Raw genomic sequence first — 13,461 nt, forward strand, 5'->3', positions numbered from 1 at the left:
TTAAGTGGCTCTCTACTGGCCGCTAAAATGGTTTGCATGTTAGATGGGAGTCTATGTATCCATAATGTTTTAAGAATGTTATCCGTTAGGTTACCGGTGGCCAAGTCTGACATTTTAGACAGCAATTGAGAAGGCCTCCTATCACCCAATCGTAAATCGTGCAACAACTGCTTGATTCTGTCTATGATTCTTCACAAACAAAAATTAATATTTTTTAAAGATTTGTATTTCTCCGTCGCCAGTGAATTCAAAATTATTTCACGAGCTGATTGCAGTACCCCTGATTCTAACACGGAGATCACTGTATAAAATTGAGTTTCGTCGGCAGTAATGTGACTTAACTGCGCATCCAATTGAATGAACCATAACGATGGGTCTCGGCGACAAAAAGGTGATGGCTTAACTGCCACTCGCGCCAATTGTGAATCGTTGTCAACCACTTTATATCAATCAAATACGCACAATAATAATATGTATAGAAAAATAATCAACATGTTTATAGTGACACAGTTTCTTGGTAAAATCAGAGAAATTGGCGGCTCAAATGCTGTAGACGATACATATATCCACTGAAATTATGACAGAAATATGTTGACTCACCGGAATGCGGCACAACGCTTTAAATGACAGGTGAAATGTCTTACTTGCATCTCATCACACTGGATAACTTACTGCTGCTCAGAATTTTGACATATGAACTCCATATTCGTGCAACATTGAAGGTTGCTATTCGTAATAAGTACGTGTCACCAATTATGATAGTACAATTTTTTGAGACAGATCATTAAATACTTATAGCAATTGAATAGAATAAATATTATTTGTTCTTTGTTGCTTATGTTACCACACTGGCAGAGTTGAGTTGTAGTAGGCAAGTTGCTACATATCTATTTATCTATAATGTATATTAAACTTTTAATTGTTTAAAACCTGCACTTTTTAAAAACACTTATAACACCTTTTGAACTAATTCTAGATCATCGTATGTCTGATTTTTCCGCCGACACAGATGCATTTCCGAATCCATGGATAGTGTAGTTAGGTAGTGACTATTCTTAATAGAGTATTTTATGGCAGATTCAGCATTTTATTATTACGAATATATTCTATACATTATATTACTGAAATTTTTTATTGTGGGGGGGGGCGCCAAAAAGGTATTTTGCCCGGGCGCCAATCATGCTTGCTACGCCACTGTCAAAGCATAAAGAGAAAGAGGGATTTGTTGAACAAAACATCATGCTAGGAAAGTAAATTAAGTATAAATGTTCAAAGGAAAAGCAAGATAGTAAGATTACAAGTACACTGCTGGCTACCGTAAATGCAAGACCTTGAAGGAAGCATGCAAATAACATGAAATTTACAGCATGCATTAGCGGAGGTGAGATATGCAAATGATTAGAATTTCAGCGCAGACGCACATCACGCACGCCTGTGGGGCCACTTCAAAGCGCTATTTAAGGCTTGGAGTTTTCGACGATTTCAAGTTCGGCAATTGTATTTTTCTTGTGATTTTTTCAAAAAAAAAAAAAAAACGATCAATTATGCCTCGTAGTAAACAGCGATCATCGTTTGATCAAGTATCCGAGTTCGACTGAGGAAGGATAGTGGCTTACCGAGAGTGTGGGTTATCTTTCAGGGAAATCGGTAGTCGTGTTGGACGAAACCAAACAACTGTAATGCGGATATGTGACTGTTGGATGCAGGAGGTTACGACGGACCAACGTGTTCGATCGCATCCACCTCAGTGCACCACTTCACGTGATGACAGGAACATTGTGCGCATGGCAGTGACGGGTCGCTCAGTCACATCACAAACCATAGCACAGCACATTCAGTCTGTAACACATCATAAAGTGTCTGCGCGTACCATTTGACGCCGTTTACAGGAGTGGTCTGTCCGCAAGACGTCCACTGCTTCGTCTACTCTTGACGCAGAACCACAGACGTCTCCGCCGCCAATGGTGTGATGAAAGAAGAATGTGGACGGCAGAATGGAATGAAATTGTCTTTACTGACGAGTCATGCTTCTGTCTGCAACACCAGGGTAGTCGGATTCAAGTCTGTAGACACCGTGGAGAGAGGATGCTGAACAGCTGCGTTATGCACCACCACACTGGTCCTGCACCGGATATTATGGTATGGGACGGTATTGGATATCACTCTCGCACTCCTCTACTATGCATTGCCGGTAATTTAAACAGCCAGCGCTACATGTCCGAGGTGTTGGACCCTGTTGTCCTACCTTATATTCAGGGCTTGCCCACAGCCATATTTCAACATGATAATGCGCGACCACACGTCGCACGCATTGTCCAAGGGTTCTTCGTCAATCGCCAGATTGAATTGCTTCCCTGGCCGGTTCGCTGTCCGGATCTTTCGCCGATAGAAAACGTGTGGTCCATGGCTGCTAAACGACCGACCCAGATTACATCTTAAGCTGCTACACCAGATCAACATTGGCAACGAGCGGAAGCTGCTTGGTCTGCTGTACCCCAAGAACACATTCAAAGTCTCTCTGAATCAAAGCCGAGGTGTGTGGCAGCGGTGATCTCCAACAATGGGCGGCTACTCTGGCTACTGATTCTGGAAGGAACCACACTTCACAGAAGTCTATAAATTTAATCATTTGATACTTGGTCAACATGTTATCTACTAAATAAATTTTGTTGCGATATCTCGTCTTTCTTGGTATTGCAATTTGGGTGGCCAGCAGTGTATGGTCTAACCACATTAATAGTGTCAAGAGCAAAGCCATGGGCATAATATGCAGATTTCTCCCGGTCATCGGAAAATATTCAAATCTTAGCTTGCGTACTAAAAATATATATATATATACCACTTGCATTCGACCGATACTTTGTTATGCTGCTCCTGCTTGGAACACGGTCACTCAAACTCAACTGCATCAATTACAAGTAGTGTAAAACAAATTTCTGCGCATTATTACTGATTCACACTATCTTATCCGCAATAAACTTTTACACAGAGACTTAAAACTTGTGACGATTCCAGATTACATCAGAATATCTAATGAAAAATTCTTCAACAAAGCTGTGCAATGTGACTTTGTTAATTACTTCCAAGTCTTTAATTATGAAATTCTCTTCGAAGATAGAAGTTCTAGATCACTTGCAGCTCACACCTTTATGGGAGGAGACAACAACTTTTTCACTTAGCTCCTCAATTGGTAGCTGTTTATATTTCCAATGCATCTGATTTTGATTGAAGTTCTTCTGTAACTTGAATATTATTCTCGAAGACTGATAAAACTAATGCTGTGAGAGTGTTCGCATTGTTATGATATAATAGTGTTGTAAATAGGTTGCTTAGGTTGTTGTAGATTTGCTGTAGTGCATTGCTTTGAATAGTTGTATTAAAATTGTGTTGTATTTAGCACTATTGATTGAGGTTGTTTAGTTGTATTTGAATTTGTCATTGGAACCATTGCTGTAGTGTATCTTCTCATATTGTTGTCATTGATTTGCATTGTCTTGGGTCCTCCTTGAAAGCTATGATCGTTGATTGAAAGCTACCACATTTGGCGAACTTGTCCGATTGGATTGTCTTGCTCCTTTTGGTACTTCTCTTCTTCCCCTTCTCTCCGTTTTCTCATCTGAGATTTTCTCCACGTTCGGATTTCTTTATGTTAGGTGACCTTGGGCTTTAATTCTGGAACCGGCAACATTGCTCTTCGCAATAGCTCGGTCAATTATAGAACCTAATTCTAGAAGATCGGACGTCTTTCACTATTTTAAACTGTAATCAAACGTAGAAATACGTAAAGCGACTTATTACTAAGTCTAAAAGGAAGTAAAAAACTTGAGAAGAGTGTAAAATTCCCTTTTATTTTAAACTCAAACAGATGAACAGAAAGCACATGGTGCTTACAAATCCGCCAGCGTTTATAGCGAGAAACGTATTAAACGTATTGTTCAAGAAGAAATTCAAATCTAAAGCTAAATTTAAATAACTAATAGCCAATGGCTACATAGAGCAATTTAATCGCGAAGTTGGCTCGGAATTCACCGACATCAATTTAACTATCGGCAAATAGTAATGCAATCCCGAACACAGGAACTCTTATATATAACAACAAAACTTGTAACGTGAGTTTCAAGCAGTAGACCACGTTCTGACTTAAAAATCCCAAACCATCACTTAAATACACGCGAACTTAATCTGCGTTCTGGGGTAAAATGGAAATACAGAAGTGACAGTAAACATTCCAAACATAAACTAGTTATTTAAATTAAAGGAACCTATAAATAAACAATGGGCAAACAAGTGAAAAGAAATGGGGAAACAGAACTACGGAAATTGGCGAAATATTTTCAATTTTAAAGAAGAAAGACAGAACAGACAATAGAGTAACAGAGCTTGTAAATATATAACGAGTTATTGGGAAAAACTATTCACCAAGTGAAAATGCAAATATGTAGAAAACAGGTGAATTAGAAAAAAGTAACTACACATTTAATCGTGTATAATATAGGAAATATATTACAATGCTTACAATTTTTGCTTCAAAATTAAAATTATCAGCGGCAATAAATTATGTAATATTCTACTGAAACCTTTCCTCTTCCTATTTCTACTTCCTTCTACGTAGTAAAAAGGAAGTATTTTAAACGAGAAAAATTTCGGGTATCATATTTCAACGAAAATATCCCACTTTGACCTCTTTCAAATGCAATTTAACGATGTATTTCCGTGATATCTGTATGTAAGGACAAAATAAAACATTCTTTTCCTCCAAAAAAATTATAAAACTGCTTTAAAATGAATTCTGAAGAGATTTTTTTCGTGGCTTCTGTACGTACATATGAAAGTCCGTATGTCGCATAATTCATAAACGAGTAGCCTCAGAAAGTTAAAATTTTGTACATAGGACTGGTATAACATGTAGATGTGCACCTCCCATTTTGGTTGTAATCCGCTTCACCAAAAGTAATATATCCACTCTGTTACTCGGCTCAACGAGCTCAGTTTCTTTGTTCTTATATGTTTGTAAATTGTACATTTTTTTTTTTCCCTTTAAAATGATTGAATTATGCTGTTCTGGTTAAGATTTTTATGCCTTTATTTAACCTGCAAGCAATAATTGTGGAAGTGTCAACAAGTTAAAAGTTTTTTCAATTGCGGCTAAGCCTAATTTCTGATTACCATGGCAGCCATGTTTGTTTACATTTGAAACTTAGGAGACTAGTAAATTTGTTGCCAATCTAGAGAAACTAAGCTTCGCAACAACAAAGTAACGTCTCCTTTTACACTCATGTCCATAAATTAAGGATAATTCGGAGTCACGCGGAAATCGAGCTCTAAAATAAATATATCACCTGTAAAATCACTACACACATCTTCAAGACTCATGCAAATTTCAGGAAATAACCAGGTGACACCGATGGTACGTCACAATGACGAGAGTCTAAGAGAGTGATATATAAGGAATACAGGCAAAGAAGTAAAATTGTTCGCAGGTGCTTTATAAGCATTTCAGTGCAATAACCGAATAGTTATGAAACAAAGGACACATTTGGATGATTTTTTACGTGGTAGAATTATCGGCCGTCTGGAATGTGGGCGTACCCAACTGGAAGTATCACACGAACTTGGAATTGCCCAGAGTGTCATCTCCAGGCTTTGGCAACGATTCCAAGATGATGGTAATGTGAGTAGACGTTACAGCACAGGTCGTCCCAGAGTTACAACGCCGAATGAGGACCGGTATTTGGCAGTTACTGCCAAAAGAAACAGGCAGAGCACAGCCTCAGACCTGTCTCGTCAGCTCTCTTCAGCTACTGTTTCGTCAATTTCAAGGCAGACCGTGTATAGACGCTTAGGGCAAATCGGTCTATATGCTGGTAGACCTGTCAGATGCGTTCCACTTACTGCAACTCACTGTCACCTGCGGTTAGCCTTAAGTAGAGAGCATGCATTGTGGACACCGCAACAGTGTGCTTGTGTGATGTTTTCCGACGAGTTCAGGTTTAGCTTGCAGTCTGATTCTCGCCGAACTTTCATATGGAGAGCTCCAGGTACCCGTTACCACCAAGAAAACATCATTAAACGAAACTGTTACGGTGGTGCAGGAGTGCTCGTTTGGGGTGGAATTGTTCTGGGTTCCAGAACTGACCTGCATGTTCAAATTGGAACCACGACAAGCGAAATCTATAGGGACATCATTCTGGAACAACATGTACGTTTGTTTCGGGGCGCCATGGGCGTTCAATTTGTGTTTATGGATGACAACGCCCGTCCTCAATATGCAAACATCGTAAGCGAATGCCTTCAATCGGAGGACATCACCCGTATGGACTGGCCAGCATTCTCTCCGGACTTGAATCCAGTAGAGCACGTGTGGGACATGCTTGGCCGACGAGTTGCAGCCCGTCAACCTCCTCCTACATGTCTACCGGAACTTAAAGAGTAGGAGAGCATTGCTTTTTGAGTGGTGTAATATCCCCCAAAATCAGATCGATAATTTGATACTCAGCATGCCTAGGCGTTGTACGGTCTGCATTGCATCGTCTGGGAGATATACAATGTATTAACAATCATACCAACCATGTAATATTGGTTTTTTGTAACTAGGTTTTTTTTTGTAATTTGCTCCAAGGAGAAAAAATCGCTAATTTTTTTAATAATATCAAACATATAGCATCTTTTTTTGCTCTTTACCTTTTGTTTAATAAATAAGCTTTACAAATAAGTCAAATTTGTTTTGCTTCTAACTCTTCCTTTGCCTGATTTTGCATTATCCTTAATTTATGGACGTGAGTGTATTATTGCGAATTAAATTATGCTTAAGTCATTCTGGAATTAACATTTAAGTTATTGCCTTGTTTTGAAGTAGAAACTGTAATTTTAATTGTAAATTTCTTTTAATTGCTTTAACTGTATCTGGTGTTTTATGTTTTCATATAGCTTTCAAATTTTAATGAAAATATTTTGAATTTTTATGTATTTTTGCTTTGCCGCGAAGTTAGAACTGAATTAAGTAGCGCATTCCGTAAGGTGCGCTAAATAATCTGCGAAAAAATGTTTCTTTTTTATTTGTTTAATTTATACATCGTTTTATATTTATTATATAGTATTTGATGAAGTATATTTATTATAAAGTATCTGATGATCCAATTCTGATGAAGAACTTGTGGTAATTCTTCAAATGATATAATTTTTGTGCACGCTAGTTATTATGAATGTTAATGCTGTTAAGTGAACGTAGCGCCGAAGTGTCGTAATGGTAAATAAATATAGTGAACTTTAAAGAGTGCATTTATTCTACTGCGGTTTATGCGCTATCGACGAAGTAGATTTAATTCAAAATTCGTGAACTGTTACTTCAATATGTTTAAATGAAGTGAAGGAAAATTGCGTATAATTTAATATTCCGTAGAAGGAAGTTGTGTGAAGTACATATCAGATTTTTTCTATGACAAAAACAGCATTATAAGAAATAAAAATACGATTTGTGAGCGCTCTAAAATCTTTGAGCCTAGGCCAGACGGTAATCAAGCGGCCATGAGAAGGGTAAGGCACTAAAAGAATCGAATAAGTTTTTCAGACTTTTTAACGAATAATAAGGCTTCGTGCTTTATTTCTAATCGGCCTGTAGTATTTTTCTTTCAATTTGTTTCCTATTTTGCCAATTCTCTTGACACTTGAAAAAGTTACAAAGCAAACACGAATTATAAGCAAAGACGAATTAAGCTATACTTATTCCCTGAAAAGTTTCAGTACCCGTCTTTCAAAGCAACATGTATTATTAAAAAATAATAGCATCATTGAAAGAACAGAGATAAGTACACTTACTTTATCCTGAAGTAAAGGACAAGAGTAGACTGTGCCGACCTCTTGGGAAATTCGTGCTCCAACACTCTACGGTCTAACTGCAACCAACTGTAGTGACCGCTGTGAATAATATAAAATAATATTACAAAACAGCAAGCAGTAAAACACCAATAAAAGAAGATACGTCAAAGTTTTCAAATACTGTGTTTCAAACATTTTAGTTTCCATTTAAACGCACACAACAGTTTCAGTTAAGATGTTGGCTTTGCAGGGAGTAAAATTGCCTAAACTTATTTCATCAAAGAAATTATCAATATTGTCAAATAAATTAACTAGAAATTCAGTTAATTCCTTAGAAATTTTCGTTAAAGGTTAAGATGCATAATTTTTTTAAAAATATAATAAAATAGAGGATTGCCTTTTGAGTTTGCAAGCTCCCCCGCACTAATCGGATAAATAATTTTCAGCATTAAGGTCTAAAGAAGTTAGATATTACAATCTTCTCCCAATTCTGATGAAGTACGAATAACGTATTAAACCTTCTTTTTAAATAAATAACGCATTAAACCTGCTGACGAAAAAAATTTGAATTCGATGCTGATTTCGACATTTACGAAACAAAGATGTACCAATAATGTAAAACTACTTCAAACGTTTACAGAAATTTACTTTTCGAAAGCTATTTTCATAGTAATGTATAGTGATCAAAATAAAAAATAATATAGGGATTTTATACATGGATTTTAAATCAGTTCATTGTTTGGGCATTCAAGTATTGATACTGTCAACAGCTGTACTCCATAAGTTATTACAAACCTTATGAAGTACTTTAAACCTGAAATCATTTTAAAGCAATTTATAGATTGTGATAAATATCCGAAGAGTTTATATTAAGTTTCTTACGTCTGAAATTACTAATAACAAACATATTGAAAAAAACTTAGAAAAGTACTCAAATAGCTGACTGTATTGATGCTGAGACTGCGGACTAATATTAACACTCTAGAAACGATGCATACAGTATTAATTCCTCAAGTTTTAGAATACAGTTTTATAATACAGAGATGGATAACAGGGCAGTTTATTAAAACACAGTTAAATCGAAAGATACAGCTGACCGTGAAGGTCTCTGGTTCCTGGCAGGACCAATGCCAGAATCGGTGAGACCGCACAGGGCAAAAGGATACAAGAGTGGCAAAATTTCTCGAATTTAAAGAGGACTAAATGACAGAATTTAGAAGCGACAGAGAATAGCGCTTATCGCTGAGCATGATTACTGCTAGTTTAGGTTGATTTTCACCATGTGGGGCCATGCAACATACCGCACAGAGGCACCATTAGTAAATAGACGGCAACGTAACGTAAAATAGTATAATGCAATGCAATGTAAAGCTTCAGAAATTTTGAACGAATATCTCTAGGGACGTACTCAATATCAGAAACTGAAATTACACTGACGTAAGAAATATTCATAATATAAACAATAATATTCAATTATTTCCAATATAACTAATTTTTCTTTTCGAACATATAAGAGTCTGAACAATGGCTAAAGAATTCAGGTAAGAAAACAAATACAATTCAGTAATTAGACATTTTTCACTCATCTTATCGCAAGGGATGCCTATAAGTTATCCAGAAATTAATACATCTGAAAACACAACTTGCCACATACGTTAACACAAAGATTACTTCCATCACAATCCAAGTGTGATTTCAAATATACTTAAAAATATGTTACTGTGATATTTAATTTTTTAATATTCTAGATATAAATGTCTGCCAATGAACACATTAGAGACTGTATGAACATAAAAAACTCAAATAAATGAGAGAAAGTTTCAATTTTCATATGCTCGAAGGCAAACTCATGATCAATCAATCAGTTTAGTTAATTACACACAGCATGTATAATATTTTTTCTTCCCCAAAAGAACCAAGAAATCGGTTTTAAGTTAAAAAAGAAGAACTTTCTTAATTTCTCTTAATCTGTGCATAAAAACCCTATATTATTTTTTAAGTTGATCACTTTACATTACGATAAAAACAGCCTTCGAAAAGTAAATTCCTGAAAAGCTTTATTCAAAAGTTTCGAAATAAATTGGTTATTTTTAGAATAACAAAATAAACAATATAAACTACGATAACAGATGTAATTAAAAGAAAATTACCGAAAACGAAGTCTTATATATATATATATATATATATATATATATTCCTAACTTATAAATACTTTAATATACATAAAATTTTTCAAACAAAGAATTTTTTAAATAAATAAATAAACGCACTTACATTTTTCAAAAGACCTAGCCGCAAGTTCACTAAAACAAAAAGTTACCTCCATCTAATGTATTTACACTTTAAAAAATATAATGGGAAATCACGTCGGTCACAAGACATCTTTTTCCGACCGCGTGTGTTCTGTTTCATCTCGCTTCCGGTGAGTCAAAGACAGAGCAGACGACTCGGGACAATGACGTCATAATGAGAGAAAACTCTACAGCACGGCGTGATTGCGTAACCAATGAGGAAGAGCTCCAGGGGGGATAGACAGTATACCACCAAACGAAAGTGGAGGGAACGGGGGATGGAAATAGAGGGAAAATAACTGAAAAACACATGTGCAAAAGTTCGCAGCTGATTGCATCGTTCGTTCTTCCATTTAATCAAACAACGATTAGCACTTAAGTTACATTTCAGGAAAATGTTTCTTTGTTCAGTGACAGCGGAGAAGACAAAACGCACACAATGAATGATAAAACAAGCAATAAAATTCTTTTTATTATTATATCATTAATATATAAACAAAATATGGCTATTAAAGCATATAGCATTATTAGAGGACTGGATTATTGTGGATTACGACAAAGCGCACTAGGGTTATCTGCCTAAGGAAATGTATGCCTTCATGATAGACTTTCTAAGGAAAACGGGCTCACAATCACGTTACACATAAGAAAAAAGCACGAAAACGCCCACGCAGCCAACCATTTGCCAGGATTTAAATATGAACTCTTGAGAAGAATTTCTGGGTTTTTTTCCCTAAGACATATACATTATTTAATTCAATATTAGAAATAAGTGCTTTTTAGATAATTCAATATAAATTTAGATACTGGTCGACTTCAATTCATTTTCAGTACTGTTTCAACCATACTCGATTTTGAAGCAAATTCTGTTTATTTCGCGTAAAAAGCGTATCATTAAATTTCTTGAAAACTCCTTTTTACCACTTCATTTGCATACATTATTAAAAATAAATGTTGAATGAATTATAGCTACAGTTATCACTTACTTAATTACTTCAAAAATTATGTACTTTCCTAATTTCTGTACCATCCGCACTTTGTATCCAATGTTTTTAATGCAAATTCTTTGTTGTGGCATTGCATAGGCCATTCAGTTTCCTAAGTTCGATAATTTAAGCTTATTCTCTCATGGAAAGACCATAATAAACTCTTGAAAGGCAAAATATGCATAAAATAAATGTTTGGTTTGGTTTATTTGATTGTAGTAAAGTACTCTAAAGGGCTATCTGCCTAAGGGGAGGGCTACCTTCGTGGAGGACTTTCTAAGGGAAACTGGATTGCATAGCATGATTGTTACGCATGAAGAAATCCACGAAAACATCTATTAGCCAGCCCGTTTGCCGGGATCTGAACCCAGTGAAATAAATCTACCAGTAACTCATACAACAATGCAATTTTAAGTTATTTTCTTCAAAGCAAAAAGAAACCTTATGCATTCAGCAGAAGTTCCCCCCACCAATTATTTTAGATACATTAGTAAAAACAAAGTTCACTGCTCATTACTGAAACACATGAATGCTTAATAGCAGCTCTTGTTCTTTAACACACATTCTAGCGAGTAAATAATATTGATTTAGCTGTTATTTTCACCACCTTGATCGGGAACACTTTTCCCACAATAAATCATCTTCAGTTCCATCGATTTTGAGATACCTGTTACTTCTGCAAAAGGTGTTTTAGAACATGCTTCCTAAAGTTAACAAGGCTCATGAATTTTATCCAGTCCGCAATGAGATCATCCGTGCGCACTTTTTTTTCTGCCCTAGCACAATATTCCAGGTTCCTTCATAACAATGCTAATATGGATATTATATAAGTCAATATTTTCCCCTTACACTTTTTTTCGAAAATCAGTATGCGACCATTATACAGCTAAATGATACAGCATACCATACAAACTATTTAGAGTTTAATTATTACGCATTAAATTACCATTTGGACTAAATCAGCTTTATTTGGTATGAAAATTAGCTCAATGCACTTTGGAGATAAAGGCAGGATTTGCCAAAGTGAATAATTATGCCTCTTGTTGGAGAAATTGGTAAGAAAAAGATAAGTTTATTATTACAAGTCTAACAAGATTTTTATTGAAAATTTTGACTGCGTCTCTAAATTGTTTAAGAATGCTTAAGACTTACTGGGTCTTTTTCGAATTTAAATATTACCTAAGAATTTGATTTCTAGGATAAAGTTGAGTTTTGTAAGTTATTTAAGTTCAAATTTGCATGAACAATGTTTGCAATTAAATATATTCTTATTAGCAATTATCAATCCCATATTTGAAGATTACATCTAGATGCATTTACCAATTTGCTAAAAAATGTCTCCTTTAAGTTATTTAAAACTTCTCTTTGCACAAAATCCTTTCGACGGCTCTTTTTAAGCACAGAATCGTAACTCTAACAGCTCAGAATGCATAATTTGTGTATGGTGTTTTTACCGTAGCATCAGAAATATGAATTTCTACTTCGATATTATCAGCTGTACCAATTCATGTTGACTCGCACACAAAAGATGAGATATCTTTGACGTCAGGTATTAGAAAATTAATTGTCATAATAGCATATTCATTTTAAATGCGACAGATCAAATAAGCGATATTGATAGTGGTTTCACAACATTAAAAATTATTAAATACCTTTATGATGTGTAAAATGTAGATAGTATAAGTTTAATAGATTCACTTCATTAATTTACATTTTATTAATGTGATGTGATGCGATAGTGGATTTCATGGCACAAAATCTTAAAGGTTATTAGCGACGAAAAATTTTTAAAAGATTGAAAAATAATGGAACTGATAATTTTGGATAATATTTCATTATATCCATTAAAGATCTCATTTCTTAGCACTGACATTCAGGTCCAACAAAGCATCACAAAAGAATTTGGTTACTGTGAAGAATGCAATTAAACAATTAAAAATACGGTGCGCAGTTGACAAAGAGGTCTTACACCAAACTACCCCAAATGCGACAAAGGCCTCTCAAAGTGATTAATATATGACCTCGGAGGTATTTCTACTAATCGAAAATCACTCGAAGATGGACTAGAGGTGACATGGAAAATTGTTACATGCATAAAATATCAGCATCGAGCATTTCATTAGAAAACTCGCTATTAGGCGGAAGAAAAGTTTTACTCCATATCACAGCAATATAAAACTTTAAATATATCTTTTATTAATTACAATAACAATGAAAATATATATGAAAATTATGAGTTTATAAATCATACGAATCAGATGCATTATAAATTTCATCAATTCCAGATATTAAAAAATGAATACAGACTAAAAACATTAGAAACGTATATACTGCATACAGCAGTATTAAATATATTTTAATTTGAAAGA

General features: G+C 35.1%; 1 protein-coding gene across 7 annotated transcripts in view; it reads right to left on the minus strand.

The window, feature by feature from the left end:
- LOC118199634 (uncharacterized) overlaps window positions 1–13,461 on the minus strand; it is a 286,569-nt gene that overhangs the window by 74,414 nt on the left and 198,694 nt on the right. For all 7 annotated transcript variants that reach the window (XM_085816829.1, XM_085816806.1, XM_085816802.1 and 4 more), the window contains exon 4: window positions 7,816–7,914. In XM_085816829.1, coding sequence (XP_085672955.1) covers window positions 7,816–7,914 — 99 coding nt within the window. The remainder of the gene's footprint in view (window positions 1–7,815; window positions 7,915–13,461) is intronic.

Source organism: Stegodyphus dumicola, chromosome 1, assembly GCF_044657685.1.
Source record: "Stegodyphus dumicola isolate Sdum_Otavi_A_Nest chromosome 1, ASM4465768v1".
NCBI lineage: Eukaryota > Metazoa > Arthropoda > Arachnida > Araneae > Eresidae > Stegodyphus > Stegodyphus dumicola.